This window comes from Ochotona curzoniae, unplaced genomic scaffold, assembly GCF_017591425.1.
Source record: "Ochotona curzoniae isolate NIBS_2020 unplaced genomic scaffold, NIBS_Ocur_1.0 scaffold_3208, whole genome shotgun sequence".
Classification (NCBI taxonomy): Eukaryota; Metazoa; Chordata; class Mammalia; order Lagomorpha; family Ochotonidae; genus Ochotona; species Ochotona curzoniae.
In genome coordinates this window covers 28,528,025-28,547,462 of record NW_024467106.1, presented here as the reverse complement: position 1 = coordinate 28,547,462, position 19,438 = coordinate 28,528,025, and the positions used below count along the sequence as shown (strand labels likewise).

The following is a 19,438-nucleotide window of genomic DNA, read 5'->3' as shown; positions in this document are numbered from 1 at the left end:
TGCCTAGGACCTAGCACAAAACCTGTATGGGAAGCTTGTGTTATTGCTGAATTAACCTTGATTTGCAAAAACCTCTTTTTCCCCCTTAGGTCTCCACAAAAGCAAAAGTACAAGCCAGCAAAGCATCCGGCGAGGTTTTCAGAATCCTCATCTCTGGAGCAGTTGCACCTCTCGCCTGCCCCCTGGTCTCTTGTCTTTGTCAATTCAGCTTGTCCATTATCACCAGATGAATACTCTGAAAACACTAAAACTGTGGTGCCATCATTCAAGACTTCCTTGATTCCCTGTTGCCTAACAAGTAAGACACCTTTTTTTAAGATTTGTTTTTATTGGAAAGTCATATAGACAGGAAGGTCTTCCCGTCTGTTGGGGTCCATGTGATGGGTGTGGAAGACAAGAAGGTGTGAAGAGTATTGTTCCATTGCAGGCAGGGCCACAAGGAATTTCCCGCTGTATGGCAGGGTCCAGAGGATGTCTCTACAGCCACCTGAATGCAGCTCCATCTCCCTTTGCATGGACACCAGACAACCCCGCTGAGATTTCTATAAATTCTTTAGGCATTGTCTGCCTCTGCAGAGTTAATGTTTAGTACCAATGTGAGTTTGGAAGTTGATGCTGATACTGTTTTAGCCAAAGGGCCTTTTATTATTGCTGTCTCTGCCCCCATTGACCATATGCTAATCAAGGGTGTTCCGTCCCCAGGTGTAGTGGGAATCTATTCTTTCCCTCTTTCTTTGATCTTTAGGTCCTTCCTTCTGTGATGCCTTTCCTCCCTTAACTGATTCAAGATTAAGTTGTAGAATGAGGATTGCAGTAGGAATATGTTACTGATTGATATGCACCATCTATTGAGAACTTCCTGACCACAGGGTCAGGATGGATAACATCCTGCTTTAAGGTGAAACAAACAGCAGAATTATCCTTAGAAACACCCACTTGACCATGAGGTAAAAAGTCTGAGCCAGAGTTTGACTGATTCTGTGTAAATAAAGCGGACAGCTTTATTGCATTGTCCACAATGATCATGGAATTGTACTGGCCCGTCTCTCTCTTTGTGCCTCATCCATTCACCCTTCGAGAGTTTCAAACTGAGCTGGCGCTGGACTCCAGCACCCGTCTGCTGATTCACTCCCCAGGTGACCACAATGGCCAAAATTGTGCTGATGTGAAGCCAGGAACCAAGAGCTTCTTCTGGGTCTCCCATGTGGGTACAGGGTCCCAAGGCTTTTGGGCCATCCTTGACTGCTTTCCCAGGCCACAATCAGGGAGTTGGATGGGAAGCAAGGCTGCCGGGATTAGTACCAGTGCCCACGTGGGATCCAGGCACACACAAGGCAAGGATTTAGCCACTAGGCTATTGCACCAGGTCCATGAGTGAGAATTCTTAACCTTAAAGAGCCAACTTAGCCTGAATAAGATTGTTTATTGTTACATTAAACAAAGTGTAAAAGAAAACTATGTACTCCCCATTTTTAAAGTTTACAGATTAACCACTTATCCAATCTTAAGAATTAAATAAAGCAAAAACTCAATGATTCAGCCCTTTTTCCCTTCCCTTATCCATCTCTTTCCCTCCCTCAACATACACACATCCCACACACGCACACACAAAGTGGGATATTTGTTTATGCAACAGAGCTTAAAAAAATGTTCTTTCATATACAGCTTATAAATGGGGGGAAGGTAAGGTAAAAGTGAATGAACTTTATAGAAAAGGCTATCTTGAGAAAAATCACACCAACTACCCAGATTATTCCATTGGACTGCAACTTTATCACTGAGCACTGTTAGAATAAAACATAACTATAGATGTCATTTTCCGGCCGAATCTCTTGAGCGATGTTGGGAACAGCCGCCGTGTCTGCTGTTGTTTCCAGGCCTTCTTCTTTCATTTCTAAAAAATCAAATAGAATACAAAACTAGATTCAATGAATGCCATTGGGACCACTGACCATCCATCTCAGGGCAGGGAGGGTGGAAGGGGATACTCCGCCTCACACCACACATGCAGACAAAGTGCAGATGGATTAGCTTTAAATGAAACACCCCAGATGATGCAGAAATACTAGTGCTTTTCCCATCCTGGGGTTCTAGGTGAGACACAGAATCCACAAGTCATAGAGGAAAATATTGACATATTCATTATGTAAGAATATAAAAATCTATGTGGTGAAACGTACCAGATACATAATGAAGCCACAAAAAACTAGAGAAGCATTTAACACATTAAAAAAAAAATCTTGCGATAAAAACAGTATCAAATTGGACATGGGACGACGAGTATTCAACTAGGAAATGCTCAAAACAATGTTCCAATTTGTGGAAAAGATATCTAAGAGCATAAATAATGAACATAGTGTAAATTGAAACACTTGGGGAGGTTTCTCTTTTAACTTCATAAATGTACAGAGATTTTCCAAATGTCATCATGTGCAGTGCTAGCAAGTGTGTTGGCAGGGAGAATGGTACATATACAAACTTATGGGCCCGGCAGTGTGGCCTAGTGGCCAATGTCCTTGCCTTGAACGTGCTGGGATCCCATATGGGTGCCGGTTCTAGTCCCGGCAACTCCACTTCCCATCCAGCTCTGTGCTGGTGGCCTGGGAAAGCATTCGAGGAATGCACAAATCTTTGGGACATTGCGCCCTTGTGGGAGACCTGGAAGAGGTTCCTGGTTCCCGGCTTTGGATCGGCATAGCACCAGCCGTTGTGGTCACTTGGGGAGTGAATCATCGGACAGAAGATCTTCCTCTCTGTCTCTCCTCCTCTCTGTATATCTGACTTTCCAATAAATAAATAAATCTTAAAAAAAAATTATGGACTGTGTGAATTGTGATATTTCTGGAGTCTAGCCTAACAATGTGTCCACACTTTTAAATGTAGTACCCTTTAGGGCCTGGTATGATGGCTCAGCAGCTAAATCTTTGCCTTGCAATCACCAGGATCCCAGATGGGCTCTGGTTCATGTTCCTGTTACTCCACCTCCCCTCCAGCTCCCTGCTTGTGGCCTGGGAAAGCAGTTGAGGATGACCCAAAGCCTTGGGACCCTGCACCTGCATGGGAGACCCAGAAGAAGCTCCTGGCTCCTGGCTTTATATCAGCTCAGCTCCGGCTGTTGCGGCCACTTGGAGATTGAACCAGAGAATGGAAGATCTTTCTGTTTCTCCTTTTCTCTGTAAATCTGACTTTCCAATGAAAAATAATAAATAAATCTTTAGAAAAAAAAAAAGTAGTACTCTTTGGACCAGAAATTTGGCTTCTAGAACTTGATAGAAAGGAAATAATCAGCCAGACTTAACTCGCAGTACCTTGGTTTCCTCATCTGTAAAAATTAGGATACTGTATATATCCAATAGTATTTCTAACATTTGAATAAAAATTTGTATAAAATATTTAATACAGTGTTTGTCATAAAAAAGGTGCCAACTAAATGTTAAAACAAATTTTATTTACACCGATGTACATATAGTATTATTGTGGTAGTAAGATTTAGCTGTAAACTAAGTGTTCATCAATATAGGAACTGATTGGATAAATTATTGAACATACATATAATACAATTCATAGCAACAAAGTGTTATCAAAATATATATATCAAGGGGCAAGAGTTGTGCGGCAGGTTAGGCCACTGACTACAGTGGTGGCATCCCGTATGGATGCAGGGCTTTGAATCCTGGCTGCTCCACTTCCAATTTAATGTGCTTCATGTGCCTGGGAAAGCACCAGGCACCCATGTGGGAGACTTGAAGAAGAGAAGCTCCTGACTCCTGTCTTCAGCCTAGCCCAGCACTGGCTGTTGCAACCATTTGGGGACTAAGCCAATGAATGAAAGATCTTTGTCTCTCTCTGTACATGTCCCCCCCACCATAATTCTGCCTTTCAAAAAATAAATATTTTTAGAAAGTAAGATAGCTATGACATTCATATATGTCATACTTTTTAAAAAGTTGCACAAAAGGGCCCGGCACGGTGGCACAGTGGTTAATGTCCTCGCGTTGCATGCCCGGGATCCCATATGGGCGCCAGTTCTATCCCAGCAGCCCCGCTTCCCTTCCAGCTTTCTGCCTGTGGCCCGGGAAAGCAGTCGAGGACGGCCCAAAGCTTTGGGACCCTGCACCCGTGTGGGAGACCTGGAAGAGGCTCCTGGCTTCGGATTGGCATAGCATTGGCCGTTGTGCTCACTTGGGGAGTGAATCATCGGATGGAAGATCTTCCTCTCTGTCTCTCCTCTCTGTATATCTGCCTTTCCAATAAAGAAAATAAAAAAATAAATCTTTAAAAAAAAAAAAAAGTTGGGCCCGGCGCGGTGGCGCAAGTGGTTAAGGTCTTCGCCTTGCACGCCCGGGATCCCATATGGGCGCTGGTTCTATCCCTGCAGCCCCGCTTCCCTTCCAGCTCCCTGCCTGTGGCCCGGGAAAAGCAGTCGAGGACGGCCCAAGGCTTTGGGACCCTGCACCCGCGTGGGAGACCCGGAAGAGGCTCCTGGCTTCGGTTGCGCTCACTTAGGGAGTGAATCATCGGAGGAAGATCTTCCTCTCTGTCTCTCCTCTCTGTGTATCCGCCTTTCCAATGGAAAAATTATATAAATAAATCTTTAAAAAAAAAAGGTTGCACAAAAGAGTGTACTGTATTATCTCATTTGTTAAAACAAAACCTTAACATTGGGGATTGGCGATAGGAGCTGTTTTTAAAGAGGAATTTAGTTGACTTTTGTATCACTTTAGTTTATTGTGGCGAGGACTTATGATCAGCAAAAGACGTATATGACTATTCCCATTTGTTTGATAAAACAAACCCAAACGTGAAATGAGCACCACCTGTCCGCGGTAACCTTGCTGGGTTCAGACTGAAATGCTAGAAATCAAGGCACTGTCGTGCAAGCCATTGTTCTTTTGTAAAATTTTCCCTTTTTTAGAAAGGCAAAGAAACAGAGTAGAGAACAATCTTCATCTGTTGATTCCCTCCCTAAATGCCCACAGTAGTCACAGCTGGGAGCCAGGAATTCCATCGAGATCTCCTATGTGGGTGGCAGGGACAAAGGGATTTGAGCCAACTGGTTGCCTACCAGGTTCCCCTGAGCAGGAAGCTGAATGGAAAACAGAGCTGCTGGGACTTGATGCAAGCTCTTGGATTCCGGCTGTGGGCATCGTGCTTGCAGGGTCCTAAAGACTGCACCAAATACTTGTCTCCCAGCAGTACTTCCTACATCTGCTTTCTAAGGTAATTTATTTTGCTGAACCATTTCCTTAAATCCTGTGATACTTACAAGTCACCACACTCCCTGTTTTTTTTGTTTTTTGTTTTTTGGGTTTTTTTTTTTGCCTCATTTTTTTAGGAAAATGAGTAAGTAAGCTACTAATGGGATTTCTTCAGGAAATGATTTCCCAAAGTCTATAGTCTAATAGGCTCAGATCATTTCTTAGCCGTCCACAGCATTGGACAAAGAAAAGGCCCTCAGGTCTCTGAAGCAAGTCAAATTAAAGAAGGTTCGGTTTGTCTTCAAAATTCCACACTTAGGACAAAGCTCTTCGAGAAGAAATGTTGAAATGAAAAGGAGTGTTGGTAAACTCGGTAAGCACTACAGGAAGGAGGTCCCTGCTAATGGGACAGTGCTGTCTACATTTGCATTTCTCTTGGCACCTTGTCCCATTAATTTATTTGCCTCTGGTTCATGAAGAAAATCTAATTTCCCAGAATAGCCTTATTCATCCAGCTTTCTTGTTCATCTACACTCAACTGTCCTTTAAAATATATTCATTTCAGTGACTATAACTTCCCAAAATAAGACGTACCTTACTGTACATGTTTACATTTTAACTTATTTTCTCTTAATGTTTTGTATATGTTCCAAGTAGGACGTTGACCGCATGAAAAATATTTCATGCTTCCAAGTTGCCTATGCTAATCATAGAAAGATCACTAGGGATCTACAAAGGAGGTTGTATACCCCTGCGGAAAACCAGTAAGCAGTCCTACCTTGAGGAAAAGTATACACATCCATGCCATCTTCCTGATATGCTCCAGCAGCCTGAGCATCAGGCCCATCCGTTTCTTGGGATGATGCTGGAAAGCGTTCTTTAGGCACCTCCTCCTTGTTTTTGTGTGTCTTAATAGAGAGGTCTTCAGGCCCAGGTGTCTCTTGGTCGATAGCAGGTGAATATTCTTCAGGACCAGATGCTTCTTGGCCTATGGCAGGTGAATATTCCTCAGACATAGGAGTTGCTTGATATGTTTCAGGTGCATCGTCTTCTTGCCCAGGTGTCTCTTGGCCTGTGGTAGGTGCATCGTCTTCTTGCCCAGGTGTCTCTTGGCCTGTGGCAGGTGAATATTCTTCAGACACAGGAGTGGTTTGGTATGTTTCAGGTGCATCTTCTTTAGGTTCAGTTATTTCTTGGTCTATTGCAGGTGGATATTGCTCAGCAACAGATGTTTCTTGCATTGTTTTATGTGAGGGGGCTTCAGGTACAGCAATTTCTTCACCTGTTTTATGAGACAAGTATTCAGGTTCTACTGCTTCTTCGTATGTTTTTGTAGAAAGATCTTTAGGCACAGCTGTAGGAAAGAAGCCTTCAGTGTCAGTGATCCCTTGATCTGTTTCAGAATCAACTTTCTCTGGTCCAGCTGTTTCAGGGTATGCATCAAGGGCATAGTCCTGGGGCACATCTGGTTTGGGCAGTGCTTCAGGAGAGCACCCTTCCAGGCCAGCTATGTCTTCAGATGGTGTGGAAGGAAGAGTTTGGGGTGTGACTGCCTCTGGGCACATTTTAGGAGAGAGATCTTCAGGCTTACCCTTGTGTGGGTGCATGTTGCAAGGCTGGTCTTGCAATACAGTTGCCTCTTGGTACATAGGTGGAGATGGTGTTTCAGGTTCCACCGTATCTGGGTGTGCTTTAGAAGACTGGTCTTGAAGTACATCTATTTCTTGGTCCATTTTAAAAGGGTCTTCAGCTTTGACCATATTGTGGCATATCTTGGATGCATTGCTTCGTATCATTATTTCTTGGTTCTCAGAAGGATGTGCATAGGGCCTATTGCTTTCTTGGCATGTTTCAGGAAGATGCTCCTCAGGCACAACTTGCTGTGGGGAGACCACTGAAGGAGGGGCTTCTGTAACACTTGTAGGAGGCTCAGTGTCTTTCTCTAAAGGAGCCAAGACTTTCTCTGTTGCGTCTGCCTGTGACTGGGGCTCCCCCTTCTGCTTTGTATTTTGTTGTCTTCTTCTGCCCCTTGGATTTCCTTTCTCTGTTCTCTGCCACTTGCGTTTTTTCTGTTCTCTGAGGAGAGATTAGAAATAGTGCCATTAGAGGAGCTACAGACTTCAAATAAATGCTTGTAATAACAGTCACATCGCATGACCTTAAACAAGTCCCAATCTCTTTGGCCCTTAGTCTTCTTATTTCTTTTTTTTTTTAAGATTTATTTTATTTTTGATGCAAAGTCAGAGAGAGAGGAGAGACAGAAAAATCTTCCATCCAATGATTCATTCCCCAAATGAACGCAACGGCAAGAGCTGAGCCAATTTGAAGCCAGGAGCTTCTTCCAGGTTTCCCACATGAGTGCAGCGTCCCAAGGCTTTGGGCCATCTTCCACTGCTTCCTAGGCCACAAGCAGGGAGCTGGATGGGAAGTGGAGCTGCTGGGATTAGAACCAGTGCCCATATGGGCTCCAGGAGTGTGCAAGGCGAGGAGGACTCTAGCCAGTAGGTTACCACACCGGGGCCAGTCTTCTTGTTTCTAAAATGAAAGAGCAGTGCCAGATGTTCTTCATTGTCAAGATGAGCAATGCTCCACAGTGCCTTACTCTGCAAGAAACTCACGGAGAGTGTGAAGTGTATGTGTGGCAGCATATAGGAGGATACTTTTAAAAGTTTCTTTTTTTTTTTCTTTCAAAAGTTTCGTTTAAAATGTATTCAGTGGGGTCCAGCATGAAGCTTGATTGGCTAATCCTCCACCTTGCAAGCACTGGGATCATGTATGGGCACCAATTTGTACCTCTGTTTCTCCACTTCCCATCCCGCTCCCTTCTTATGGCCTGGGAAAGCAGTGGAGTATGTCTCAAAAGCTTTGGGATCCTGCGCCAACATAGAAGACTCAAAAGAAGCTGTTGACTCCTGGCTTCAGATGGGCTCAGTTCCGGTCATTGTAGCCACTTAGTGAGTGAACCAGTGGATGGAAGGTCTTTCCATCTTGTCTCTCCTTCTCTCTATAAATCTGCCTTTCCAATTACAGTAAATCTTTTTTAGAAGTTTCATTTAAAATGCATACAATGAAACTGTAGATTTCAAAAAAGTTTGCAGCAAAATTAAATTATATTTTAATCCCTCTTTTCTGTGTTAAGATAACTGATGGATTTGAAAGCCATAGCAACAAACAGAAAAGGAGAGAAAGAAAGGAAGAGAGAGAGAGCCTCCATGTACTACTTCACTCTAAATGACCACAACAGCCAAGTCTGGGCCAGACTGAAGCCAGAAACTGCAGCCTGGTCTTCCACACAGGTGACAAGGAGCCAAGAAACTAGGCTGTCTTCCATTGCCTTCCCAGGTACAACAGCAAGAGGCTGCATTAGAAGCAGAGCAGCTGATACTCAAAGTGGCACTCTGATATGGGATGGCAGTGTTGCAAGCAGCAGACAAAGTATTGCATCGCAGCTTTGGTCCTTTAATTACATTTTGACACAAGCTTCTTCTTCTTCTTCTTTTTTTTTTTTTTAGATTTGTTTTTATTGTAGAGACTGATTTACACAGAGGAGGAGATACAAGATGGAGAGGAAGATCTTCCATCCGATGATTAACTCCCCATGTGGCCGCAACAGCTGGAGATGAGCCAATCCAAAGCCAGGAGCCAGGAGCTTCTTCTGGGTCTCCCACGTAGGTGCAGGGTCCCAAGGCTTTGGGCCATTCTCTACTGCTTTCCCAGGCCACAAGCAGGGAGCTGGATGGGAAGTGGAAGAGTCAGGACACGAATCAATGCTAATATGGGATCCTGGTGCTTGCAAGATAGTCATTTAGCCATTGAGCCATCGTGCCAGGCCCACCACAGCATCTTCTTTAAAAGTCAGAAAGACAAAAAAATAAATTTAAAAAATCAGAGACAGAAGATATTCTCCACCCATTGGTGGAATGATCAGGGTTCTGCCAGACTGAAGCCAGGATCCCCCAACTTCAATCCAGCTTTCACTGTGTGGGCAGCAGAAACCCAAGTACTTGAGCCACCATCTGCTGTTTCCCTGAGTGCCCATTAGCAGAAATTTGGATTGGAAGCAGAGCCAGGACTGGAACTGAGACACTTCAAAATGGGATTGGTAGGCTCGGTGGCATGGCCTAGTGGCTAAAATCCTCGACATGAACACGCCGGGATCCCATATGAGCACTGGTTCTAAGCCCGGCAGCTTCACTTCCCATCCAGCTCCCTGCTTGTGGCCTGGGAAAGCAGTTGAGGATGGCCCAATGCTTTGGGATGTTGCACCCACGTGGGAGATCTGGAGGAGGTTCCTGGCTCCTGGCTCCGGATCAGTGCAGCACCAGCCATTGTGGTCACTTGGGGAGTGAATCATCGGATGGAAGATCTTCCTCTCTGTCTCTCCTCCTCTCTGTGTATCTGACTTTGTAACAAAAATAAATAAATCTTTTTTTAAAAACTGGGACTGGCAACTTGCTTTGCACATCAGTCTCTTGTTTTTGTCTGTGAAGTTGACCTCTGGATAAACTGATCCAACAGATTTCTAGATCTACAGTCTAGACATGTCTCCTAATCTGTAAGGCAGTATGATTTAGGAGGGCATATCAAGAGGTTCACGGAAAAGGTAACCTAAAGATAAATTTCTTTATTTTTATTTTTTAGTTTTATGGTACAATTCTATAGAGTCTGGGATTCCCACCTTCCTGTCCCCCGCCCTCCTCAGGTAAGTTTCTTTAGATACAAAAACCCATGCATGGTTTTTCCATAACATCTATTTCCCATGAACTTTATGAAAATCTCTTGCATGCATGGATACTTTGTGTATATTTGCCAAAATATGCTCATCTTTTAATTCCACTTCCCACAAACTTTCTGAAATACTCTCACACATGGCTGGCTTATCTAATACAGTGTTTTGAACAAAGAAAGCTAAGTAGCTACACCAAATAAAGGACAGTGCACGCTGTGTCAAAGACTGCGGCACTTCTTGAAGCCTGGTGGGAAAGGCACAAGAGGCCATGTTCTCTCTGTTCCTGTTTAATAGATGGATGATCTAGAAGAGGAAAAGATGGCAAGGAAATTACAGCCAATGACAAATTGGTAGGCATTGCAAATATAACCAAATACAGATGGCTAATACAGATGGGCAGGGGAGGGGCGGGAGGAATGTTCTATAAATAAGCATTTCATCATTTTTCTAACCCTATTGAAACACTGTTCCAGACTACCTGCTCCATGGAGCTTCTGCTCACAGACCAGAGGGAAATGTTCTCTCAGCTTAGTGCTCCTGTACTATTCAGTGAGAGGACCATGCTGAAGGCATAGAAGCTGCCTCATGCTGCAGCTGTTTTTAAAGAAGCTGTGTCTTTGATAAACTAGACATTCTTTGGAGATACAACCAGTAATTTTTAAAAATATTTTTCATAGTTCTCACCATTCTTGCACATTTAAAACATGTGAATCCTGTTCTGCTTCTGCATATGCTTAAAATTTTCCAAACTAGAAAAGCTTTTTAAAAGAAGACCTTGCCAAAATCAGTTTGAAATCAATATTGAAAAGGTATGTGTGACAAAGGACAATAAATAAGTACCAGAGGGCCAACACAGTAGCATAACAAGCTAATTCTCTACTTGGGGCATCCCATGTGAGTGCTGGTGGCAGTCTCAGATGGATGCTCTACCTCTGATGCAGCTCCCTGCCGGTGGCCTGGGAAAACAGGAGAGAATGGCCTAAGGCCTTAGGTCCCTGTAACCACACGGAGACCAAGAAGCTCCTGGCTACTAACTGGCCCAGCTTTAACTGGGTCTGTCACTTGGGCGCAGGGGTCTGAGGCTGTCCTCTGCTGCTTTCCCAGGCATTAGCAGTGGGACTGGATCAGAATTGGAGTAGGCAGGACTCAAACCAGTGCCTACATGGGATCCTGGTGCCTCAAGCAGAGGATTATCTTGCCAAGCCACCATGCCTGCCCAAAAACAAATAAATTTTAAAAGTAAATAAACACTAAGGCTTCGCACAATAGTCTAGTAGCTAAAGTCCTCGCCTTGTGAGCACTGGGATCCCGTTTAGGCAATGTTTCACGTCCCAGCTGCTCCACTTCCGATCCAGCTCCCCACTTGTGGCCTGGGAAAGCAGTGGGGAATGACTGAAGTCCTTGGGACCCTGTCCTGCATGGGAGACCCAGAAGAAGCTTCTGGCTCCTGGCTTCAGGTTGGCTCAGCTCTGGCTGTTGTGACCACTTGGAAAGTAAACTAGCAGATGCAAGAACTTTCTGTCTCTCCCCTGTGTAAACCTGACTTTCCAATAAAAGTATGTAAATCTTTAAATAGATAAACACTAAAAAAGCAGAGGGGCCAACATTGCTGCAGAGTGGGTTAGGCTGCCACCTATGGAGCCAGCATCTTATAAGAAGAGCCCAGGTTTGAGTCCTAGCTTCTCCACTTGCCATCCAGCTCCCAGCTATGCACCTGGAAAAGCAGAGGAAGATGGCTCATATTCCTGGGTTCTTGCTATTCACTTTGGAGACCTTGATGAAGTTCTAAGCTCCAGATGTTAGCCTGGCCCAGTCCTAACCATGGTGGCCAATTGTGGAGTGAACCAGATGAAAGATCACTTTCCTTCCCTGTCTTTGCCTCTGTGTAACTGCCTTTCAAATAAATAAATCTTTTAAAAGGAGAGAGAAAAAAACAATGAAATCTGAATATGATGAATATATACTCAGCACTGCAAACCATCACTCAAAGTAACCAAGGTAACGAGATGAATTAGCAAGTGCTTATAATTGTCAGGTCACCAAAAAAGATGAGAGAGCCACGTTCTTCAGAAACACTTATTTTCACCCCTGGATATCAAGCACTAAACAACTAGTTATACAATTCTATTTATGAGTAGATATGACTAATCTAATGACCCAAGTATTTCCTGGCAGTTTCTCAAAAAAAAAAAAACAAACCTTTCTAGGTAGCCCTAACTCTCCTGATTGGGGGTACTCACCTTCTCCTTGCTTTGTTCCTTCTTAAGTAAAGTGAGGCAAGTAATATCTGCTGTTCCTCACTTCATACGGTGATTCTTAGAATTATATATCACTTTCATGAATAAATCATTTAAATATGGCATAAAATAGTATCTCTAATATTAACATAAGAAATACAAGTGCTTCCTATGCGTCAGCTAGGACACCTCCTAATAGTTTAGCTCTTTGGATAGCTCATAGAACCTTCTCAACCTATTCAGGAGGTACTGTTCTCTCCATTTGCAGTTGATAAGACTAAGGCACAGAAAAATTGTATAACTGAACCAAGGCCAGTGGCTAGGGAATGGGGGAGCCAGGATTCAAGTCTAGTGATTCTGGCTTCAACAGCCAAGGCTCCTGGCACTTGCCCTCTGCTGCTTCTCTGTGAAACTACAAAGGATTCACTGCAGTGAGAAGAGAGGGCACAGCCCACGGTCAAGGTGCATCACCAGAGCACGTCCAGCCGGTGGACGAGAGGCTCACCAATGTGCTGTCTACGCTAGTGAACTCCTCAAGCCAGTAAGCTTAGCAAATTCATTCTGGCAGAATAGCAAGGCTAGCTCCATCCACAGGGCCAGAGTTCATCAACCAGAAAAGAACAGAAATTAGCCCAGAAAAATCAAGAGTCACACAACAGAGAACCTCTGGCAGGCAAACGCATGCTCTCTTTCCCTGCAGGTAAGTTCTTGGAAAGCTAAGTCAATGTGAGAGGTTGTTCAGTGGGTATGAACCTTTGGGGGCTCATTGGTGAATCTTCATCACCTGCCACAGGATCCAAGCCTGGAAGATTCTGCTATAAAACAGTACATGCCTGGGACAAAACACTGAGATCTTACGCAAACTGCCATGGCTAATCGCTTGGATGGTCCTGGCAGGCAGCTCAGGGAGACTGGAGGCTGGAGAGTGAAATGCAAAACAGCCAGGCATCACTGCAGGCTTGCAGATGCTGAGCCACCAAGTGGGGCACAAGAGGAAGTGCCATTTGCTACATAGTGGACAGCTTTGTGAGCCTGGTGCAGCTCTTCCCTGGGCTGGCGGAGGCCCTGGATGCAGGCTGCACAGGAGCCTGCCAGAGGTCTAACCCTAGTCCCACGAGTCCAGCTCCTTTTTCATAGGAAAATACTTACGCCAACAAGTTCCACGTTGGACTGATACCATTCTCCCACCTACCAATTGCTTGTAAGCCAATCAGTGTTCTAGAGACATCTGTCAGAGCAGAACAGACAGGACTGCAGTAAGCGAGAAAAGAATGGGAAAGCCCCAGTGGTTCTCAACTGGGCAAGATTTCACTTGCCTCCACTCGACCCAAGAACACGCTGGACAGAATTCCAGAGACATTTGACTAGCCACAGTGCAGTGGGAGCGGGCAGGTGCTGTGGGCATCTGGAGGTCAGAAAACTCTTCTGAGCCTCTACAACACCAAACACGGCCTTCCACAACAGGAAAGTATCCTGGGGCTGGGAAACCGGCTTAGATGAGCACTGTTTGTGCACTCCCCTCCTCCCTCTGCAAGCGATAGGTTCCAGATGTCACAGACATATTCTGTATGGATGCTGCATGACTGATACTCATCATGTTCCTAGGCTCCCTCTCTGGGTTTAACGTAAGTGACTTCCAGGGCCCAGCATGCTGGCTCAACTGGCTAGTCATCCACCTCCAAGTGCTGGGATCCCTTAAGGGATTACGATACCTCATAAGGGGGTTTATGTCCTGGCTTGCACTTCTCTTCCAGCTCCCTTGCTTGTGGCCTAGGAAAGCAGTAGATGGCCCGAAGCCTTGGAATGCTACACCCACATGGGAAAACTAGAAGAAACTCATTTTAGGGCTTCATATCAGCTCAGCCCGAGCTGTTGTGGCTGCTTGGGGAGTGATCCAGCAGCTGGAAGCTCTTCCTATCTCTCCTCTCTGTAAATCTGCCTTTCCATTAAAATTAAGTAAATCTAAAAACAAAAGCAAACAAACAAAAAGAACAAATACACACGTGACTTCCTGCACCACCTCCCTGAGTTTAAGAATTCAGAATCCCCAGAGGCTGGTGCCTCGGCTCAGATTAACCTATAGAATGCAATGTTCAGCATCCCACATGAGCATCAGCTGAGACCAGGTTACTCCACTTCCAGTCTGGCTCCCTGCTAATGCAACTGGGAAAGCAATCGAAAATGGCTAAATGTTTGAGTCTCTGCACCCACATGGAGGATGTGAAAGAAGCTCCGATGTCCTGACTTTAGCCTGGCCCAGCCCTATCCACTTAGGCAATTCAGAGAGTGAACCAGCAGATGGAAGATTGTCTCTATGTATCTTTACCTTTCCAATAAATATAAATGAGCAAGTGAATCTTTAATTAAAATTGCCAGTCATGTCCAGGCCATGTTTCGACTTACTCTGCAGAGAGTTAATCCTACTCACTGAGCAGATATTTTAACACAGAGAAGCTGGGAGCAGACTCTTGGGGGTTTCCCACCCTCAAGCAATGAGGTGCTGGTGTGGCCATATGTCCACAGAGTGAAACCCAAGCTGCTTAGAAGATAGCTGGTGGGTCTGGTGTGGTAGCCTAGTGGCTAAAGTCCTCACCTTGAATGCGCTGGGATCCTATATGGAAGCCAGTTCTAATCCTGGTAGCCCCGCTTCCCATCCAGCTTCCTGCTTGTGGCCTGGGAATGCAGTGGAGGATGGCCCAAAACCTTGGGACCCTGCACCCGCGTGGCAGACCTAAAAGAGGCTCCTGGCTTAGGACTGGCTCAGCTCCAGCCATTATGGCCACTTGGGAGTAAATAATCTGACAGAAGATCTTCCTCTCTGTCTCTCCTCCTCTCTGTATATCTGACTATGCAATAAAAATAAATAAATCTTTTTTTTGAGAGAGAGCTTGCATAAAGCTCTGTTCCCACCATTTCCCTGCACAGCTTCACCCACCAGAGACCTAAAAATGTTACAGCCTGATTTTCAGAAGTGCAAAAAAGATGAGACAGAAGGTAAGCCAGTGTGCAGCACTGCTGGACATGTCACACATGTCCCCTAAGTGGCAGCCCCTCTCCCCTGTGGCAATCATACCCTAGCAGCCATTGCGAAGTTTGCTTCTCCTGTGCTTCCGCTTTTCTTTTTCGGAGTTGTTCTCTGTTTCGTAAAATCCAGGTTCCAGTGATTACTGTGGGATAAGAAGGTGGTTATAATGTGATGAGCCACGGTGTTACTGGCAAAGTGGTAGGATGCCCTGTGCTGGATTGTTCTCCCAGCTTTTTGAGGACAATTTATCTTTCCCTTAATTTACCTTAATTTATCTTTGCAGCACTAGAAATATCCTGGAAGCAGACATTCAGTGACAATTTTGAATGAAAAAGTCAGAGATGGGCTAAGCATTATGGCACATCAGGTTAAGCCCTGGCTGCTCGGCTTCTCATCCAGCTCCATCTAATGTGCCTGGGAAGTAGCAGTTGATAGTTCAAGTACATAAGTCCCTGCACTCACGTGGGAGATTAAGATGAAGCGCCTGACTCCAGGGCTTGGTGTGGCCCAGCCCCAGCTGTTGCAGTTACTTGGGGAGTGAGCAAGCAGATGGAAGATCTCTTTCTCTCTTACTCTTTCAAATACATAAATCTTTCTTAAAAAGAAAGAGGTTAGAGACCTGTTCAGCCACAGTTTTTGTACCAAAAAAAGTGAGCTATTAACCTGTTCATTTATTCAAAATATTTTTTACATACAGAACAAATATTTTAAAAGCCAAGGCATGCTCTGTTTGATAATGATAACCTGTTTTCATCTTCATTTCCAACCAGTTCCTGCAAGTTGTGAGGTCATATGCCCTGATCTTATCTTTCTGAACCCAACATTCTACCCAAAACTTTCCATGGCACTGTCTGCATAATGACCACTGTGCTGAAGTGCAGTACTCACCCTGGCTGACCTGTTCTCACTGACGGCCATCCATCCCCCTTGGCTGAGCACACCGGCTCTTGCCAGTTGCATCTTGCCTTGCATAACAAAACCCTCAGGAGCGCATTCTTTGCATCCTACCTTGTTTGTTTGTTTTTTCTTTTGGATTTCTCAACCTGAGGGCAGGCTTTCTGCAAGTTCTTAAAACTAGCAAGTGTTCTCCAGAAGTCTCTGCTGCCAGCAGAGTTTGGTATGAGTTCCTGGCTCGCCAAGCAGAACCTGTCAAGCCTGTGGTATGGTGCAGACCTGTCCTGGGACTTCCCAAGCACAGCTCATGTCCCTTGGATGGCCCCACTGGTCTGGTTCTTAAGGGGGAAGAACCAACACCTGTATTCTGGCCAACTTCTACTTAGAATTGCAAAGCCTGGGGACCCTGCACCCGCGTGGGAGACCCGGAAAGAAGTTCCTGGCTCCTGGCTTCAGATCGGTGCAGTACTGGCCGTTTTACTCACTTGGGGAGTGAACCATCAGACTGTCTCTCCTCCGCAATAAAATAAATAAATCCAAAAAAAAGAAAGAAAGAAAGAAAGAAAGAAACCGTGGTGGTTTAACAGTAGGTAATTTTTGTCTCCAAAGGAAATCACGCATTTTTTCCTTTCACATTATAGTTGTGGCAGCTACCTTAAAATATCATCTACTGGGTGGTTTCTTTAATACCATGATTACTAGAACCACCACTTCATTGTATTACTTAATGCATTCATAAACCAGTGCAAATACAAGGTGGAACTTGTACATTAGCTTGTAATTCCATTTTCCATGAGTTACTAAAGCCATTTTGTCTAACTATATGGCAGTATTTCTTTCTTTTTTTTTTTTTTTCATATATTGTGCTTATTTATTTGAAAGACAGAGAGAGCTTCTTATCTGTTGGTTTACTCCCCAGATGATTGCAGCAACCAGGGCTGGACCAGGCCAAAGCCAGGAGGCAGGAGCCTTATCCAAGCGTCCCACATGAGTGTCAAGGGCCCAAGCACTTGGACCATGCTCACTGTTTTTCCAGGCGTGTTATCAGGGAGTTGGATTGGAAGAAAAGTAGCCCCTATGTGATGTCTGCCTCACAGGTGGTATCTTAAAACACTATGCTACAATATTGGTTCTACACATTTTTATTTTACCAACTGATCTTAGAATAGTTGTTTCCCTGGTAACCCCGTATAGCTAGCTTTATTTGTTAACTAAACGGTTAATCGGCCTGGCACAACAGCTCAGTTGACTAAATCCTCCCCCTTCAGTGCTGGGATCCCATATAGGGTCCGGTTCCTGTCCTAGCTGCTCCACTTCCCTTCCAGCTCCCTGCTTGTAGCCTGGGGAAAGCAGCAAAGAATGGCCCAAAGCCTGGGAACCCTGCACCCACATGGGAGACCTGGAGGAAGCTCCTCCTGGCTTTGGATCGGCCCTAGCCATTGTGGCCATCTAGAGAGCGAACCAACAAATGGAAGATCTTTTTTTTTCTCCTTCCCTCTGTGAATCTTCCTTTCCAAGAAAAATAAATAAATCTTAAACAACAGAAAAAGTTAACCAGAATGCCAAAGAAATCCATGGGACAAAAATGTTCTAAAACATGATCCCAAGTTATCTGACGATCCAAGGTTTGGCGAAACATTTTGAGAAATAGTGCTTTTTAAGACCGATCAAGGACTGAGAGACCAGGGGTCAGATAAAGAAACACTGCTCTGCTTCTCCCTACCTGTCACCACCAGCTCTCTGAAAGTCCCACCACGCCACCCAGGAGAGTGGGATGTGCTCATTTCACCACTGCCATCGCTGCTCTTCCTTCACATGCATTTAATATTAAGGACTATTGATTGCTGCCTTGGTTTCTCTGACACAGTAGAACCTTAGCACATGACAGTATATGAAAAGACTCCATGCCAGATCCAGTAAGAAGAGGAAGATGCCTGTGACCCAGGCCTTTCAAGTGGCCACCCCCTTCGAGTCCCTTGCGTTACCTGGAGCCTGGGTCTCTCTCCGATGTGGGTCAGGTGTCTCACACTGTTTCAAATGACATTCATCCTTCCCCAAGTCCATCTTGCTGCACTGCCTTCCTGGTATTCGGTCTGACCTTCCACCAGCAGCCTAAAAGCTTTTTGAAAACACACACACACAAAAAAACAACTAACGCTTACTGGAAAAAAAAAAAACACACACAAGCCCACTTGTCACTTGACTTCCCGCCTAAAGCATTATCTGGCTGAACCACAGCTGTGGCTAATTCTGCTTGCTTTATCACGCTGCACAGGTGTGAGGAGGGGAAATGGCTGGGCCACTGCACACAGGGAACCCCCCGGCCACAGCCGGCCGCGGCACAGCCTGCTCGGGCAGCAGCCGTTTGGGCCTGACTGTCAGGAAATGTGTGGATTCCTTAGGCTGCCAAGCGACTTCTGTCCTGAAGGCTGTGCCAAACCAGGCTGTGACGTGGAGGCCAGGGACCAGAGGCCGAGAACCGGGGGCCAGGCCAGGCAGGGGAGAGGGTGTCCTTTTGACAGATGAAGATGGCTGCACGCAGAAAGAATGCCAGGGCTAGCTTCCTACAAAATCAACAGCCTGGTCGAGTTACCTTTCTTTTTTGTCACTCTTTCCTCATTGTCAAAGTGAGTAGATAATTGCTGTCTCGCCTACTTCGTACAAGTTCTTGTGAATGCGGAAATATGAGTGATGGATGTGAAAATTACCAAGAGTGCTATACTCGTGCACACGTGTGTGAAATTAATCTTCCATGGATTTCCTCTACGTGGCTTTTTCTCCCCACCTTGATTTCTTTGGGAAAACAATGGAAAGCCCTGATGTGTGTGCTGGGAAACTCCCCATGGACCTCAAGAGCCAAATTAGGAATTCAGACTGATGTAACTAGTGAAATCCACTCCACTGCAAGATCAGAAAGCATTTCTTATTCAAAACAAATTTTTAAAGTCACCCCATTATGTCCCAGGCATGAAGACAAAATGAAAGGAACTATGTTCTCCCCCCTTGGCCATGCCACCTGAGTTGGTGACAAGGAGCCCCAGAAGGCTTGGTTGGTTAGTAAGGAACACATGGCACTTGCAATACAGGCTGGGCCAGACTGAAGCCAGGAGCTGGGGACTCCCACTCTGGTCTCACACCCAGGTGCCGGGAGGTGCAGGATCCGTAATGCACTCTGGCTCAGGGACAGATTCATAGACTCTGAATTCCTTGTTCCCATTCTCACACTCAGGACTCTAGAGCCAGAGATTTTCCCCACACCCCCACTGGGTGCCATCTACTGAGCTAGGCTGTCCCTGAGCTCTGCGCACTGTGGGCTCCAGGAGACGAACCTCCTGTCATAGGGGAATAGTATTTA

The 19,438-nt window shown here is 45.2% G+C and overlaps 1 protein-coding gene across 3 annotated transcripts; it reads right to left on the bottom strand.

Annotated features, from left to right (window-relative positions):
- Positions 1–1,403: 1,403 nt before the first annotated feature.
- HEMGN (hemogen) lies at positions 1,404–18,270 on the bottom strand. Of its 3 annotated transcripts, none has more exons than XM_041004381.1 (5): positions 18,069–18,270; positions 15,238–15,331; positions 6,790–7,274; positions 5,977–6,480; positions 1,404–1,894 (listed from the first exon to the last, which is right to left on the bottom strand). In XM_041004381.1, exons 1-5 carry the CDS (start codon positions 18,145–18,147, stop codon positions 1,788–1,790), a joined length of 1,269 nt encoding a protein of 422 aa, XP_040860315.1. In that variant the 5' UTR covers positions 18,148–18,270; the 3' UTR covers positions 1,404–1,787. The 3 variants fall into 3 exon arrangements, with proteins under 3 accessions (XP_040860315.1, XP_040860314.1, XP_040860313.1); XM_041004380.1 differs by having other exon boundaries at positions 5,977–6,552; positions 18,069–18,269; XM_041004379.1 differs by having other exon boundaries at positions 5,977–7,274; positions 18,069–18,269.
- Between the last annotated feature and the right edge of the window lie 1,168 nt (positions 18,271–19,438).

What these genes read in the sequence shown, in the direction of transcription:
- HEMGN (XM_041004379.1), bottom strand. Translation starts at nt 18,147, where the DNA reads ATGGACTTGGGGAAGGATGAATGTCATTTGAAACAGTGTGAGACACCT. An exon ending in GAGAGAGACCCAGGCTCCAG is followed by an intron (nt 15,332 to 18,068) that starts GTAACGCAAGGG and finishes CTTATCCCACAG; the next exon opens with TAATCACTGGAACCTGGATT. An exon ending in TGTGTATACTTTTCCTCAAG is followed by an intron (nt 1,895 to 5,976) that starts GTAGGACTGCTT and finishes TTGATTTTTTAG; the next exon opens with AAATGAAAGAAGAAGGCCTG.